At 38.2% G+C, this 17,792-nt stretch overlaps 1 protein-coding gene across 5 annotated transcripts in view; it reads left to right on the top strand.

Moving 5' to 3' along the window:
* The window catches only part of GSTCD (glutathione S-transferase C-terminal domain containing), a 158,982-nt gene that overhangs the window by 126,055 nt on the left and 15,135 nt on the right, over positions 1-17,792 (top strand). For all 5 annotated transcript variants that reach the window (XR_009245841.1, XM_058666977.1, XM_058666976.1 and 2 more), the window contains exons 9-11: positions 7,779-7,912; positions 10,186-10,216; positions 14,210-14,279. Coding sequence is in view for 4 of the 5 variants with exons in the window: in XM_058666977.1 (XP_058522960.1) it covers positions 7,779-7,912; positions 10,186-10,216; positions 14,210-14,279 (235 nt within the window). In the remaining variant the exon portion in view is untranslated. The remainder of the gene's footprint in view (positions 1-7,778; positions 7,913-10,185; positions 10,217-14,209; positions 14,280-17,792) is intronic.

Here is a 17,792-nt window from a genome sequence, read left to right as displayed (position 1 = left end):
CATCTGTGGAATGAACCAGTAGCTCTGACTTTCAGATAATGAATGAATCTTTAAATAGAATTCTCCTCTGTAGAACATGCTCAGAGAAAAGAACTACGAAGTACAACTACAGCTGTAATTGGAAAGCTAAACAAAAATGCTTACTGGCCACTAGATCACTGAAGCACTAGTGAAGCCAGTGTCTTCGATTCTTTCCCTTTCATTCAGGACTCCCAATCTACTTTGTATTAAGTTACTCTTTGATAAGAACTAACAGCCAAGGAGCACCAGAATGCAGGATAATAACCAAAGCAACAAACATGGCGAAAGATCTTATTCAGAAAGGTCAAGAAGATGCTGTATATTGCACTATCGACTCAAGGATAGAATGAAAAAAAGACAGCAAAAAACCGAGTGATCAGCCAATAATTTTTTGAGAATTTTTTGAGAATTGCAATGTTAGGCAGTCTGAAAAACATTTTCAGGTGTTCGGCACTTCCAGGCTGCTTGGGTGACCTTTAATCTCTGGCTGTTGTAGACATTTTAAAAAATATTTTGTTTTATTATACAATTCCTTAGGCTCTAGAATTTCCCATACCTGCTCCCAAAATTCTTTCCCCGTCCACTGATTTCCCCCATATTATTACAATAGTATAGTCCTTCATGAGCAGTTATAAGTCCATCATTCAGCTCTGTAAGTGTATCCTGACATTGCAGGTGTGGAGAATGGCACAGTCCAGCACGTTGATGTCAACATACATTTCACAGTTTCATTGGAAATCCCTCTTTGCTTTGAAAGTAGAGGTGCGTACTGCATGGTATCTTCACATCTGGATATGATGATCTCTATTAAACAGTTACCATACATTCCATTAAATAAATAGTCATCAAATAATCAACAACAGGAGTAAATATGGAAGAAATTTACAATCCCATGAAGTTAAATAGCATGCTATTGAATGACCACTGTATTGCTGAAGAAATGAAGAAGAAAATATAAAAAATGATGAAGGAAGGAAATGATGCCACTATATGACATATGAGTCAGTGGAGAATTTAATAAAAGAAACTGTTTTGAAGAAATAAAAACAAAAATATCAAAACCCATGAGTTGCAGCAAAACAGTGTCAAAAGGGTATTGATCTTGTATTTTGCATGAAGGTTGCCTTATATCAGAGAGAACATATGGTATTTGTCCTTTGGGGATTGGCTTATTCCATTGAGCATAATGGCTTCTAGTTGGGACTATTTGGTTGCAAACGGTAGAATTTCATTCTTTCTAATAGCTGAGTAGTATTCCATGGAGTAGATGTACTGCAGTTTCTTTAACCACTCCTCTTTTGATGGGCATCAAGGTTGTTTTCATGTCTTTGCTATTATAGATTGTGCTGCTATAAATATAGGATTACAGATTCCTTTCTGAAATGTAGATTTAATTTCCTTTGGATGTATTCCCAGAAGCGGGATTTATTTTCAGTTCTCTTAGTGCTCTCCATACTGACTTCCATAGTGGTTGTACTAGCCTGCACTCTCACCACCAGTGAAGGAGAGTACCTTTTCCCCACATCCATGCCAGCAGGTGTTTAGTAGAGTTCTGAATTTAGGCCAGTCTCACTGAAGTTAGGTGGAACTTCAGTGTGGTTTTATTTGTATCTCTCTCATAACTGGGAAGCCTGAGTGGTGTTTTTCATATGTCTGCTAGCCATTTGAATTTGTTCTTTTGGAAATGTTCATTTCCTTTGCCCATTTCTTCCCAGGGTTATTTGTTTTTGCTGTCATTGAGTTTCTGAAGCTCTTTGTAAATCTTAGATATTAGCCCCTATCAGTTGTATGGACATTTGGGAAGTGAACCCAGTGATGAAATGTCTATCTCCAACTCCTGCTCGTAGCCCCTATCACTTTATGATGTAGCTGAGAATGAATTAATAAACAAACTGACTTTAAAATTAAAAGCATGTCAAAGTCTATGTTAACTATGTAATATCTATAGTATCTGGTATTTAGCATTAACCAGTCCCAGAATGCCCACCAGTTCCTGGCTGCTTTTCTCCCAGCAGTGTAGCACTTGACTAGAGAGAATGCAACCTAGTCAGTTGCCTATAGCTACAACCAAAGTAGACATTGTCCACTTCCAGTTTCTGTGAACTTTTTAAAAACCCCTATAGACTTTTTCTTTCCCAGAGACCAACTATATACTATTTATTCTTTAGAATGAAAAAAAAGTATCATTTTTTTTGTAAAATCATGCCTTATAAGCTTCCAGTTGGAAGACATTATTAAAAGTGAATAATGATGATGATTTATTTTACTTACACACGACTGCATAAAGCATTTCTTGGTTCCATCTTGTTTCATTGACTTACATGAGAGGTTAAGTAATATACCTACAATTTTTATCTGATAAAGATAAATTGAAGGAATAAAACATAAGGAAAGGGCCTTATTTATAATGCAGGAATTCTGCAGTATGTTCAGTTAGCATGGTAACGCCTTGCATACACCAGGATCCCACATGGGCACCAGTTCTAGTTCCAACAGCCCTGCTTCTCATCTAGCTCCCTGCTTGGGCAGTCAAGGACAGCCCAAAGCCTTGGGACCCTGTTCCCATGTGGGAGACTCTGGAAAAGCTCTGGGCTCCTGGCTTCAGATTGGCTCAGCTCCAGCCGTTGCAGCCACTTGGGGAATGAAGGAATGGATGGAAAATCTTCCTCTCTTTTTCTCCTCCTGTGTATATCTGACTTTCCAATAAAGATAAATAAATCTTTTAAAAATATATTAATGTCCAATTTAATATATTCATTACATTGGCCAACAGAAGCATTTACAACTTCAATATTCATCTTCTACAGGAATTCAGTATATTGTGGAGAAAGAGGTTAATAATAAGAAACTCATTATTTGATGACCACAATTCTGATTTCTTTGAGTTAGTTAAATACCTGTTTGCTGTAAAGTTAGTTAAGCCGTGGATTAAATGTGTTTCTCCCAGCACATTTAGCCACCATTAGAAACTTAATTTGTTTTGATGTGCTTTCTACACAGAATGACTTATTTTTATAAATCTATGTATCATGTGTGTATTAACAACTTACAGTGAACAGTAATGGATTACCAAAGTAATTAGATGTGTTTATCTTTTCTTCCTTTGCCTCTTTCGTTTTTGTGTAGCCGGCACAGAATTCACTATTTCTTCTCTGAAAGGCAGTGATGAGCCCAAGAGTAATACCCAGAAATTCTTTATTTTAAAAAAAAGATAACATCTGTGATTCCTTTGTAGGCGGGGGAGCATGGTGTGCTACAATGCAAACATGTGAACTTTGGAGTCAGACTTAGGGTTCATCTGGAATGCTTACTGGTGAGGCAGCCTCAGAACTCAGTGTAAATAACAATAGTAAATGCCACTTAACCATTAGATTAGGAAAAATTGGGCTGAGCATTTTGGCAAAGCAGGTATATCGCTCACTGTTTGGAACACCTGCGTGCGCTATCACATTGCCTGAGTTTGAGCCCCAGCTCCTCTGCTTCCTACCCAGCTTCATGGTTAATGCATGCTCTGGTAGACGGATGATGGCTGAAACACTCACGTTAGTCCTTCCCACTCAGCTGGAAAACCTGGATTTAGTTCTGCATGTGTGGTCTCAGCCTGGTCCCATTCTGGCTGTTCCGAGCATTTGGGAAAGGAATCGGCAGTTGGATGATATCTTTCTTTTTCTTTCTCCCTCTCTCTCTGCCTTTCAAATAAAGTTAAAAACAAATATATTTTTAAATTTTAAATTAGGAAGATGAATTAGAGTTAAGTCAATAAGAAAGTGAAGATTTTGACATCTAGCATATACTGAATACTTGTTAGCACCTCATGTTATCATTTTCGAAGGTAGTTAATAACAATGACAAAAAGGTAGTTAACACCGGTAAATATATTTGTAAATACTAGTTATCTAGAGTCAAGGGCCTAAAGCCTCCGAATTGGAGGCCTTAAATTCTTGTGTGACTTTAGACAACTTTTGCAGTGTCTCTGCTCAATTTTTCCATGCGTTATTCTTTTACATTTTGAATCTAATGCATTAAAAATTTATTTCTTGCATGTGGTGAGAGGAAAAGATAACTGTTGTTTTTTCATCCAGCTGTCAGTTTAGTCCAGTATCACTCATTAAAAATTAATATTTCTTCTTTTCCTGTTTTGAAATGTCATTTTTACTGGATGCTAAATTTCTATGAATGGATTCATTGATATATATCTTTCTTCATTATTTGCTGTTATTTTTTCCCATTTTTTATTATATTTTTGACAATCTTTACGTAGTTAATTAGGGTAAAAAGGTTCAAGGGCTGCAGGAAAGTGGGTAAGACTATTATTTCCATATTGTTTCCTTCATGTATCTGAGGTCAAGGAGGATAAAGGGAGAGGTCCCACACAGTTTCCCACCCACCCCAGATCCCTGATGTGAGGCATGCTCCGAGGGTCTTGCTCAAGTGGTTTTGATAGTTCAGCAGTTATGAATTGCTGCCAATCTCACCATTCCAAGCACAATGAGGTCATTGAAGAATCGCTGATTGACATAGTCGATCTTAGAGTCTCTGTTTGCCCAGTTTTTCACTGCCAACATATGGCTGAGGCGGTGGATTGACTTGTACTATCTTCTGCCTTTTCATGGTTAGGGTTCTGAGTCCAGTAGTTTGATTGGGGAGATCCCCAAAGAAACCTTGCCTGAGGTGTTCCCAGACCAGATTCTTGTATGTACTAGCGACTACAGGGCCCGGCAACAGTCCATCACCCCAATCAGCTGGTGGTTGCAATTGCATTATTTGCTGTTATTTCTGACTTGTTTTCAAGGATAGTGGAAAAAGCCTCTTTGATGTAAAATTCATTGTGTCAATATTTCTGTGGTTATTTTCTTCAAAGGAAACAAACTTAACTCTCTTACATTGTGGCAAAAGGAATATGATTGTAAGTAGGGAGAGGATGTGTGTGGAACAAGGTACATCGTGGAGGAAAGTGGAGACTCCTCAGAAACCTGAAAATAGAACTGCCATGTAACCCGGCCCTCCCACTCCTGGGAATTAACCCCAAAGGAAATGAAAGCAGCCTAGGAGAGAGTTTTGTGTACATCCTTGTTTATTGCAGCCTGATTCACAATGGCTACAATGGGGAATCCACCTAGATGTCCATCAGCTGACTGGGTAAAGAAATCTACAGTCTGTATACATTATGTGTTACAACTCGACCATAAAAAAGAATGAAATTTTGTCTTTGCTATAAAGTGGATATAACTGGAAACTGCTATGCTTTGTGAAATAAACCAGCCCCCCAAAGACAAATATATTCTTTCTCTGATCTGTGCTAATACAGACTACCAAAAAAATGTAATGTATATGAGCAAAATTGTCATTTTGAAGAATAGTAGGGGTTTTTTTTTTGGTTTGTTTGTTTCTACTTGTTATGTGTTGAAATTTTCACCTAGTGGAATGCTAAGCCTGGAATAGAAGTGTATGCTATTGTAAACATTTTCAAAAACAGAGATGAGGAAGGAGCAGGGTGGGTGCAGAACATGGAAGGGGGGAGGGGAATGCAGGTACCACTACGTTACTGAATCTGTATTGTACACATGTAAAATGTCTTCATTTTAGGAAAATGTTATATTTTTTAAAGATTGATTTATTTTTATTGCAAAGTCAGATATACAAAGAGGAGGAGAGACAGAGAAGAAGATCTTCTGTCCAATGATTTACTTCCCAAGCAGCCACAATAGCTGGAGCTGAGCCAATCTGAAGCCAGGAGCCTCTTCCATGTCTTCCACCTGAGGGCAGGGTCCCAAGGCTTTGGGCCATCCTTGACTGCCTTCGCAGGCCACAAGCAGGAAGCTGGATGGAAAGCAGGGAGACCAGGATTAGAACCAGTGTCCATATGGGGTCTCAGCACTTAAAAGGTGAGGACTTTAGCCACTAGGCTACCACGCTGGGCCCGGTACCTATTATTTTTAAAAAAACAAAACTCAAATTTTCAAAAACTTTTTTTTGTTCAGAGACTCAAGAAGTTTTTATGGAGTAGACTAATGTATGGGGTTAAGCTTTGGGCTTAGGAGTCTACCTCCTCAATAGCTGGGTTTTTTTGTGTTTGTTTGTTTGTCTCTTTTGTTTTGAATGGGCAAGTTCTGAATTTCCCCCCTAGTCTTAGATTCTTCATTTCTAATATAGATACTGTAAGGTTTTCTAGGATTGTTGCAGTTACAGCAAGACCTCCATGCTACCACCTAGTCTACTTCCTGCACAGAACAGACACCCTCTTCAGGGAAAAGTGCATCCGTAATTTTTACTCTGAGATTCTATTTAACTATTGAGGAAAATAAGGGCCAGCTTGATGTTTACTCTGCAATGTTACCTGACTAAAAGGAGAATTTGAGAATAAGGTTGTTTACTCTCACATCACCTTGTAGTTATTGCTCCTTCTGTGGATGGCAGTCTTCCTAGGTTCTCCTTCCAGAAAGAAACTGGAAAGGTGGATCGACAGCAAGTATTGAGATTGTTGACTTCTGTGTAGGCCCTGTAACTCTAGACGAAGGGGAAAATTCAAGAGAAAGGTTAAGAACAGAGATGTTGCTTTCCTCTTCCTAATATAGTTCTGTTTTTAGCTTTAGTTCAAAAAAGGAATCTGGCTCCTTATACTGAACATCCAGAAATGTCCCGAAAATCTCTTTATTTACCCTAAGAACTCCTCCCTACCATAAAGCTGATAAGATCTGTCCTTAGAAGGGAAAATTAAGATGCCACGCAATTTGTCTGTGTCCATAACAAGATGGAGAGCTGAGCATTTTTCTGGTAATAATTCACAATCTCATTGCTTTCCTTTTAAATAACCCCAGTGAAAGTACTTCATGCAATTATTCATTCAGTCTTCATTTTTTATTATGTGAAAACACTTTGAAAGGTGCAGTATAAATGATATGATCAAGTTTTGCTGGTTGGCTTATGTTCATGTAGTTTCTCAAAGTGTTTTCAAATACATCTTAATTTCCATGACAGCATCCTGATAGGTCTGTGCTGTGTAGTTTACAATTCAATAGCCCAACAAAGTCAATTTTTAATTGACTTTGGATCACACAACCAACTAGAGTTCTAGACTAGAAATTCTCATTTCAAATATGTTCTTGTTACAGCTCTCTAACTGAGCAAAATTCATAATCAGCAAGAACATTGGTTTAGATAGTCATATATGTATATTAAAGTTTTCGCATTTAAGATTGCATCAAATTTCATACTGAGTGAATTCTGTGCCTATTTACAATATCTAATTTGCAATCTTTTAATTTTGCTTCAATTTCTTTTTTTATTTAAATAATTTTAAAAGATTTATTTTACTTATTGGAAAGTTACATCCACAGGTTCATTCCCCAGATATTTACAAGAGCTAGGGGCTGGGCCAGGCAAAAGCCAAGGGGACTGGTGCTTCTTCCTAGTGGGTGTCAGAGACTGGCACTTGGCCCATTTCCTGCTGCTTTTCCCATGTCATTAGCAGAAAGCTGGACTGGAAGTGGGACAGCCAGTGCATGTAAGTGCCCATAGAGGAGGCCATCATTGCAGGCAGTTGATACCCTAATGCTAACACCTCCAGATTTTCTCTATTCTGAACAGCTCAGTATGTATCTGGTAGACTAAAGGAGAACCATTTTAACTAATACAGGGTAATACTCTTGTAACCTAGAATCTCTTGAGAATTACTCACAGAAAATTAAACATAAAAAGGAAAGTTGCACTGTTAGTTAAGAAAGAACTTAGTGGTAAGGTCTCATTCTATTTTCCAGGTGGCACTGCATGCTTGTGGAGTGGCAACAGACATGGTGATTGACCATTGTGTCAAAACACGGGCTTCCTTTGTCACATGCCCTTGCTGTTATGGTTTCATTCAGAACACCTCAAAGTTTAATTTTCCAAAAAGGTAAAATTCCTGAGACGCCATGACGGGGTTAACCTAGCACATTATTTGATATAATGTTATGTGATGATTGTTTTGACCTCTACCTCTTTCTAGATGGCAAGGGTTGTTTTTAAGATGTATAAGGAACAAAGACTCATCTGCATCAGTCCCTGATTTGTGTCTTGAATCCAGCTCTTGCTGAAGTGAAGAAACAAACCAGTCTAGGAGTCAGTTAATCAGACTATCTGTACATTGTAGTAGTTACATATCTAGGGCCTGGATGTCGTTTATGGCATAGATGCAAATATTGGTTCCTTATCATTTTATGTCATTTCATTTTTGTCAACTGAAAGTTTTTGCCTGTGTCTTCACATCTATATAGTGACAGCCATAATAGTAACTACCTCAAGGATTGAGAATCTAGTGTCCTGGTTAAAGCTCTTAGAAGTGTCATGAACAAGATCTCAACAAACTTGACTATTGATAGTAACAGTTCTAGTAGCAATGATATGTTAATATATTGTCTGTGGGTGTTAATGATTAATCTGCAAGCTCAGAAATATTTTTATAATCATTCTTATCCCACTTACAAGATGGAGGCACTTTGGTTAATCGTTAATGAGAATAATGATGATCACTCTAATTACAGAATATGTTAGTTTGGGGAAATCTTTCCTACATTATGTCAAAAAGGACTTCCTGGCCAGTTGTATCATTCCTTTCATTCACAACTGATAATTAATGGGCTCTAGATTAGTAACTTAAACAACTACAACTAATAGCCTTTTTCTTTGTCTTTTGTTGGCTTGTACTTTACTAAATTTGCAGAGTTGGGAGAAAAACCAAAGGAACTATTGAAAGTAGGAAATAAAATACAATTTAACACATAGTCAGCAGTTGATTTCATTCAAATCTAGTTTGATAAAACGTGTAGTTTTTTTATTTCATTAATTTTTTATTATAAAATTCCACCTAATTATTATTATTATTTTGTGTAATACATTTCTTCAAAAACAGACAAGTCAAATTCCAGGACTATTTACAATTTTATTTTGAAAGGTAGATTTTCTGTTAAAGATCTAATTATTTTTATTGGAAAGGTAGATTTACAGAGAGAAGGAGAGAAAGATCTATCTTCTATCCGCTGGTTTACTTATAAAATGTGTAGTTTTAAGTTCATCAAGAAACTTGTAAGTCACACTATCAAGATTTTATGAGTGCTATTTTAACTTGTTTGGCCTCCAGTCTAATTTCTCTGATTTTAAAATCTCAACTGCAGAAACCAAAAGTAAAAACAAAAGAAAATAAGAAAAAATGAAATCTCAATTGGATGCCTCTTTTTTTTTTTTTTTACAAGCCTGTAGCTTTACTGGTATTTTTTCCCCTTGCCCTTGAAAATAATTAGAAAGATCATTTGTTTCTTTGTATTGAAAACCTACTTCAATCACCAAAGATAGAATAGGAATGTTATTAGTAGACACTCTTTCTAGACTGTGTGAAAACAGGCACTCATCGCAGACAAACTGGCACTAATAGATTTAGCATCAAATGGATAGGTATTTGCTTCTGATGGACTTCAGAGTGAGAACACTTATAAAAGACATTGTCCCTAGAATCTACATTTGCCTTAATGGCTGTGACAGCACTTCTTTCCTGGTGTATTAATCACATCGCTTCATTTTCTGATGCTTTGACGTCTGAGGTCTTGCTGGTCCTGGAAAGGCTGCCCTTCCCTGAGCTGGCCAACTTCTAGAAACATTAACAGTCTTACAGCATAGCATGACTTCTACATGGAAACCAACCAATGCAGAGCTGTTCCATCAGCTACCTCCTTCTTGGGTTCTTTTGCTTCTGAAATACTGTCCTCCTGCCCTAATATAGCAGACCCCAATACTAGACATGTAGGGACAGCTATATGCTCTAGAATCTTCTAAAATGCAAACTAAGCCTCCTTGTCCTGCCTCCCAATTCCCTTCCAGAGATGCCACAATAAAATCCCACTCTTCCTTGTCTCCAGCTTACCCTGGTACTCCCCCCACATGATTTGCTATTGCAAGCTTCCACTTAAGGCGTTGTGAGTGACCAGGAATGTATCTAATGATTATCATCACCTGATGAACAGCCCACACTACACCTGAATAATAAAATGCACACACAAATAATAAAACATCTAGATCTGTATGTTCTTTTGTGAGAAACAAAAATTGTGCTTCTCTGATAGTATAAGTAGTTTCTTAAAATATTTTAATATTTGCAATTTAGAATTATGACTAATTTCTTTTTCTTTATTTCAGTGAACAATTCAAGAATACTTTATCATACAAGGTAAGTTTGTAAAGATCTGTATAATACACATTTTTGTTTATAATTTTTTACATCTCAAATTTCAAGCTTTTTAAAAATTATGCATCTATTTGAAAGGCAGAGATAGACAATCAGTTATCCCATCTGCTAGCCTACTCCCCAGATACCTGCAATAGCTTGGATTGAGTGGCCAAAGCCAGGAGTTGGAAGCTCAATTCAAGTATCCTGTGGGGGTGGCACCATTTGTAGCATCACCTGTTGAGTATGTGCACATTAGAAGGAAACTGGAATTGGTTACAGAGCTGCTAGTGGAAACCAGGCACTCCAATATAGGATGTGGCATCCTCCTAATATCTTAGGCACTGCCTCATGCTTGCACCCCCCCTCTCAAGTCTCTAAAGCAAAATATAATCTATAGTTTTATTTGAATTACTTCAACATCTAATGGGGATGATGCTATTATTTTGCAAATCCAGATTTATCATTTAAGCAAATCCTGATTTAGTCCTTAAGTATTTGATAAAATTTGAGTAAATCTAATATTTTCCTTACTTACAAGCTGACAAGTTAGCCTGCCATGGTGGAGAATGGCAGAAGATAAGAGACTTCTGAGTCAGGGACAAGAGTCAGTTTGTTGCTCACAGCTATAGCAGTAGACAGACTGTCATGGTTTCCACACTAACCCCCACAGTCCCAATACTCCAGGGCTGTAGGAAATGAAGCAGGTGACACCTTCCCATTGCTCCTGAGGAAGATGGTCTGTATTTCCCAAGGTTATTCTCCATACATTCTCAGATAATGCAGAACAGAAACAAGCTGTTCTATAAAGGATTGAATAATGATTATTTCATATTTTGCAGTCCACATAAAAATCTCTCACATATTCTTCTTTGACGTCCTTGCCATTGTTGTTGTTTGTTTATGACTCTAGAAACCTTTCTTACCTCACAAGCCATACAAACAGCAGACCATAGGCTGGTTTGAGTCTATAGGCTATAATTTGCCAACTCCTGCAGGAACAAACCTATGCTTAAAAGACACAAAGAAACAGAAGACTCATAGAAAATTGTGTCCCAAAAGTAATAAGAATGTTTGTCACCATTCTGAACCAAATAACTTACTTCTTTCTTAACATCATAACTAATCAATTCATTGTTCAATAATATGGTATTTTACAGTCTTAAGAAATGGTTGTATGTGAAAAAAGTGCAGAAATAATCCAATTAAATTTGATGAATTGGGTCAAATATTGTGGCACAGTGGATTAAGCCACTATTTGCAGAGAACCGGGTTGACTCCTGCTTCTTATCAGCCCTCTACAAATGCACCTGAAAAATGGCCACATGCTTAGTTCCCTGTCACCTCCCTGGAGGCCAACTGGCTTTTGCGTGACCTAGCATGGCCACTGCAGATTGGAGAATAAATCATCAATCACATGGAAGATCTTTCTTTCATTTTCTTGCTGTCCCCTTTTCACTGCCCTCTCCCCATCACTCTGCCTTTCAACTAAATAAACAAACGATTTTTTAAAAAATGATAATAAATTAGCTTGGACTCTTAGTTGCATTAATTTCACCTTCTTTGCCTTCCCACTATATAGTTTTTAAAAATTATTTTTATTCTGAATTTTGAATTTTATGGTGCAATTCCATAGAGTCTGGGATTTCCCCAACCAAATTCCCACTCCCGACTGATTTTTTCCCCCATATTGGTACAGTAGTATAATCCTACGTAAGGAGTACATAATTCCATCAGGCTGTTGTTTAAGTGTGCCCCAACTTTACTGGTACAGACAATGTCAGAGAATTTTACCTTCTTTTCCATCTAACAATGAAATAGCAAAGCATAGTGATCTAAACATTTTTTATATACTAGCTCACCGACTAGATCTTTATTGCTCTTAAATGCGCCCCCTCCCCTTTTCCCGCTCTTTCCCAGCCCATCCTGCACAAGCAGGCACATACACTTATGGACAAGGGAAAAACGTTAGCATTCATGATTTCTCATGTCTACTTGCTCTAGAACCTTAGTACCACTTTCCTATCCTGCAGAGCAGTCAGATTTCTGAATAGATCATTGGACTCTAGAGACTCTTTGTGTTAGATTCCAAACATCTCACTTTCTCTCACAAGGTCCTGAAGTAGAAAATGAATTGGAGAAACAAAAACAAAAACCTGACCCCTGTTTTTATTCCTTCCTAAAGGGATATTGAGCAAAGCAAATGATCAGAGGATGTATAGGAATAAATAAAGGTGGTGGGAAGATAAGGTGCCCATAATCTACCTGGCTCCAAAAGAGTGTAAATGTTCTAGCGCAGAGCACGTAGACTCATCTAGAGAGTGTAATCTTTATCTGCCCTCTCTCCATCATCCCCCAACTGCCTTGCAACCTAGTTTTTCAATGATCTCAGGTGTAAATGATACACCTGATGCAGATTGACTGGCACAGGCAGAAATAAATGGATTGAGTGCCCAAAAATCTTAAATCATTTTTGACGTCATTTTATTATCAGCTCATTTTAGGGGGCTGATACCTTTACTGAATACCTACTAAACGACTTGACCTTTCAGAACTTAACTGTGACTAAAAAGGATATATACACAAATCATTCCAATAAAATATGGTCAGACTTACCAGTGCCAAAGAACTGAACCTCATCAGAGGTTGGGATTGCCTCTATGTGAAGAAAAATTTTAAAACAGAGAATGAAGAACATGCTTTTCCTTGTCTCCTCTTAAAATCATATAATCCTAACTTGGTCTGGGGTGTTTGGGGAAGAGGGAGAGTCAGGAGGATGCCCATGTGTGATGCCAGTTAGTTTGTGAGAGCTTAAAGAAAGTTATTAATTTGAATCATTTTATCCATTTCTTACCTTTTGTTATGAAGTTTTATATTGAACATTAGAATTTGGGGGACACTTACATTATTGACAATGGAACCTTCAGATTTAATGTCCAGGGAACAAATAATGAACCTGAGTTCAACCTATTTGCTGACAGGTGAGGTTCACATGCACATTGCAGCTGTTCTGAATGAAGAATTGCTGGAAAGTATTGCTTTCCCCTTAGTTCCCTGCAAATTTAAGAGTACTATACAGGCTCGTCAACCCAATCGTCTGAGAGCCTCTGTTGTTTTTTTCTGTTTTTTTTTACAAAAGGCAATGTTTCCTAAAATTTTAAGGAGAAGAAAAAGCCCCCTCTTACTCCCTGCAGTTCTCTTTACACTTTTTCTCAAAGCAGAAAGGATATACCTCCTACAGTCTTTGGAGTGACTGGGGGTGAGAGTCCGATCTCAGCTCTCTAAAGGCACTGAGGGAAGGGAGGAGTTGGGGATAGTGCTGCGCCAGCACACTGCTTGGTGTCCCAGAGAAACCAGACTCCATGTTTCAAGTAAGTAATGTAAAGGGAAAGTCCTATAACCATGTTTTCATGTTTTAGCTGAAAACAGCTGCACAAAGTAGCCCTGAGGATATGCTTCCCTTCATGAGAGTACATTTGGGGCCAGCACCATGGCTCAACAGGCTAATCTTCAAGTACCAGCATCCCATGTGGGCACTGCTTTATGTCTTGACTGTTCGTCTTATCCAGCTCCCTACTTATAGCCTGGGAAAGCAGGAGAGGATGGTCCAAGTCCTTGGGCACTTGCACCCTTGTGGGAGACCCAGAAGAGGCTCCTGGCTTCTGGTTTCTGGCTTTGGATTGGCTCTGCTTTGGCCAGTTGTAGCATCGGGGGAGTGAACCAGTGGATGAACGATGTGACTCTGTGTCCTTCTTTCTGTAAATCTGCTGTCAAATAAAAATAAAATCTTTAAAAAAGAAAAAAGAGTACATCTGAAGAGCAGTTTACTTGAAAGGAGGAAATAATTGAATATTTTCTGAAAGTTTGCTTATTTGACAATACTATATTTGTATTACTTTGTTTAAAACAGTGTTGAAATAGTTTCTGTATTGTAATTTTTACAGTGTAGGAGTTGAAAACTAAAATAAACCTTCATCCTATTGCTTTTCCTTTCAGGAACACATGATTCTGTGCAGGTTTGCAGATCAGACAGCTGTCCAGCTGCCACCTCAACGAAGACTCATAGGTAGGTACCTACAGAGTAGCAGGTGGGTACGTCATGCACAGTGTACTGTGCAGCCAAGCACAGAGGCTGTATGGGAAAACCTGGTTCATTTTTATCAACAAGAAACTGAAGTTTATTCTTCCCAGCAAACTTAACCGATATTAAGAAGGATTTTGTAACCCTAAAAACGCTTTTTTCTCTTTTGGTAAATATTAATATGCCTGAATACATTTTTAGAATATATACTTTTTTAGAATATATTCATTGAATACAACTTTTATGTTAAATCTCTGTTACTATTATGAACAAAATGCAGTATCTGACAGTCACAAAGAAACAATAATGATGAGCAAGTCACCTATACAAGCCTAAATTGATGCATTAAAAATGTATAAATAAGGATAATATTTGCATTCTTAGAAAAAAGTTATGTATGTGCTTATGATAGATAAACTTGACATTTGCAATATTAAACACTGTAAGTAGGGAGAACCACAGGAATATTTCAAGTTTTTTAAGCAGTTGACTTATTGAAGATTTTGCTTGAGAATAAGAAATAGTTGCTTGTGTCCTTCAAGTAATATATGATAGAGCCACTCTGTGAACCTAAATTGTTTCCTTCTAAAGCTTTTGGCCACCTTTGCAGTGCTGCTACCTTACACCCTGGCATCACATCACTGGAAGCTTCAGTTCTAAAATCAGAACTTATGATAAAGGGAAGAGTCAAAAGTAATCTTAAATTCCATTCATGCACCCAGTGTCATGACTTAGTGGATCAAGTTTCTACCCACAGTGCCCTCTGGGCAGCAGTTCATATGCCAGGTGCTGTATTTCAGATATAGATCCATGCTGATGGCCTTGGAAGAGAAGCAGAAGGTAGCCGAAGTGCCTGGGCCCTGGCGCATGTGAGGGATAGGTGTGAAGCTCCTAGCTCCTGCCTTCAGCCTGGCCTAGTTGTAATCATTGCAGCTGTCTGGGGAGTGGACCAGCAAATGGGAAGTTTTCTCTTTCTCTCCCCTTCCTCTCTGCAACTCTGACTTTAAAATAAGTAAATCCATTTTAAAAAATTCATGAAAGTCACACATTGGACATTTCATGCTCTTTCCAAAATTTCAATAAAGCCCACTTTCCTTCTTGATCCTGGAAAGCAGTCTATTTCCTTGACTGAGCACCAGATGAGATAGTCAGGTGGTACTCAGCAGTCATATTCTGTGAGAAATTATCTTTAATTATCTTTAAACTCTAAAATCAGTCGGTTTGGCTGGGTGTTCACATTTGTTTGCGATTTGAGGAAGAGAGAAGAAGTTATTTCCTTTTCTTCTTCACTGTCACAAACACTGTCACAAAGAGCCTGCCATCGCTTACCTACAACCTCTGTTTCACTGTCACAAACACTGTCACAAAGAGCCTGCCATCGCTTACCTACAACCTCTGTTTCTCTTGCACTCCATGTCACTCTTCCTCCTCCTTTCCTCTCCCTGACACTTTGACTAAGTCCAAAGTATATTTGATTTAATTTCAGTCGACCTATGTCCTAGTCCATTTTGTGCTGCAGCGGCAGAATACCACAAACTCAGTATTTATAACAAATTTAGTAATATACAGGTCTGGAGGCTGGAAAGTCCATAACTGAGCAGCGTACATTTGGTAAGGCTATAACATGGCAGAATGCTAGTGGCAGGAGAGAGAATCGGAGAGGACTGGATTGGTCCTTAAGGAACCCACACTGTGATAGCAACATGCTACCGAGAAAACAGCATTCACCCCTCTCAGGTTGTTCACCTGTTCTTAGGCCCCGCCTCCAGCAATGCTGCATTGGAAATTAAGTTTCCAGCACATGCTTTTAAGGGACTTTGTTCACACCAGAGCAACCCAGTAAACACATAATTAGTGTAGTAGATGAATGTTTGCATAGGATATGTGATCTTTAGGCATCAAAACGAGTTGAACGACTGGGCATTGTTAGCACTGAGGAGGAAGAGCATTTGATAAAATCACAGGCAGTAAGGGGAGAAAATCAAGTTCAAACAAGGCTGTAGACTCTATCAGATGTCCACACTTCTGCTTTGTAAAGACCATTTGTGGGTTCTGTGAACATTTTTAGGAAGTTTACCAGGCCCCAAAAGATAGATTCCCAACAACTGAATTTCGGTTGTGAAAGACATTTCGGCGTGTGAAAACATGAGATTATTCTACATAATGAAAACAGAAAAGTTTACTGGAGTGGGATGAAAGCCAAGGGTAAATGCACTGCCACGTAAGCCCAGGGTGGGTACTTAAGGAATTCAGAGCATCCCATTCTGACAGAGAATGTTTCATTTCAAACTGAAAAGTAGATGCGGGAAACATTTACACATGTGAAAGCTGATATTTCAGGCAAGAAGGAATGTCAGCCATTGGACTGTTGGCGAAGTGGGGGTGATTTTGTCCAGATGGAATCCTAGACATCTCTTTTTATAAAGTCATTTCTAACAGAGTTCATCCTTGATAGCATGGGTCTCCTAAAGAAAATGTACAAGATAAGCATTTTAAATCCGAGGCTCCCATTGCCGGTTCTCACTTTGTGCTTTTTTACCTTTCCCCTGTTTTGTTTGTTTGGTTTTTGTTTGTTTGTTTTTTTGTTGTTGTTGTTGTTGTTTCCTGTGAGAAGTCTGTCTTTCACAGAGGACTTTTCTATTCTGAACTTGGTCTTCAGTTCTGAAGCGATTTTAGCTTGCCGATTTCTACTGTCATTCCAATAAATTATTTTAACATACAATTGAGGCATTATTATAATTATTGAAGAACAGTAGAGTGAAAGAAGATGATCTGCAGTCAGTACTTTTTTTTCCAAGAGAATGCAGAAACTTTTATATTGAATGTAGGGAAAAGTGTATTAGTAAACTATAGCTCCGAATATATTCAGTATAGGTATATTCATTATATACCTATATATAAATGATGGATTCAAATCATTTTTCTCAGGCTACTTCTCAAGTTTGGAGTTTGTCTGTGCAAAAGAAAAACAAAGTAGCTGCTTTGCTTGCCAGTCAGGCTTCTACTTGTTTTCCAAAGATTGCAAAGGAACAGAATATCACTCTTTTACACGGGTGCAGCAGCTCTGAAAATTAGCAGGATGCTCTTCTTCATGTTACAGGTCCACACGAAGACATCAGTACACAATTGAGAATTTTCTGAAATAGTCTCCATTTCTCATTTCTTACAATCCTGAAAAATCTAGGTAGAAAATGTAGCATGCTTTTCAGATGATCGTTTGTAAAAATGCCGCTTTAGACATTCTTGCAGATTTTCATTGCTTTTTAAAATTTACTTATTTGAAAGAGAGAAACAGAGAGCGAGCCCATCCACACTGGTTCATTCTCTGAATGGCCACAGTGCCCGGGACGGAGCTAAGTCAAAGCAAGGAGCTGGTTAATCCCAGGTCTCCCGTGTGGGTCAGCTGCAGGAAATCAGTTACTTGACTATCAGCTACTGTCTCCAGGGGCTGTGTTCACAGCAAGAAGCTCGAGTCAGGACCTGGAGCCAGAAATCAAA

The sequence above is a fragment of the Ochotona princeps genome, chromosome 7, assembly GCF_030435755.1.
Source record: "Ochotona princeps isolate mOchPri1 chromosome 7, mOchPri1.hap1, whole genome shotgun sequence".
NCBI classification, from domain to species: domain Eukaryota; kingdom Metazoa; phylum Chordata; class Mammalia; order Lagomorpha; family Ochotonidae; genus Ochotona; species Ochotona princeps.
This window is presented reverse-complemented; position numbering and strand designations above follow the sequence as displayed.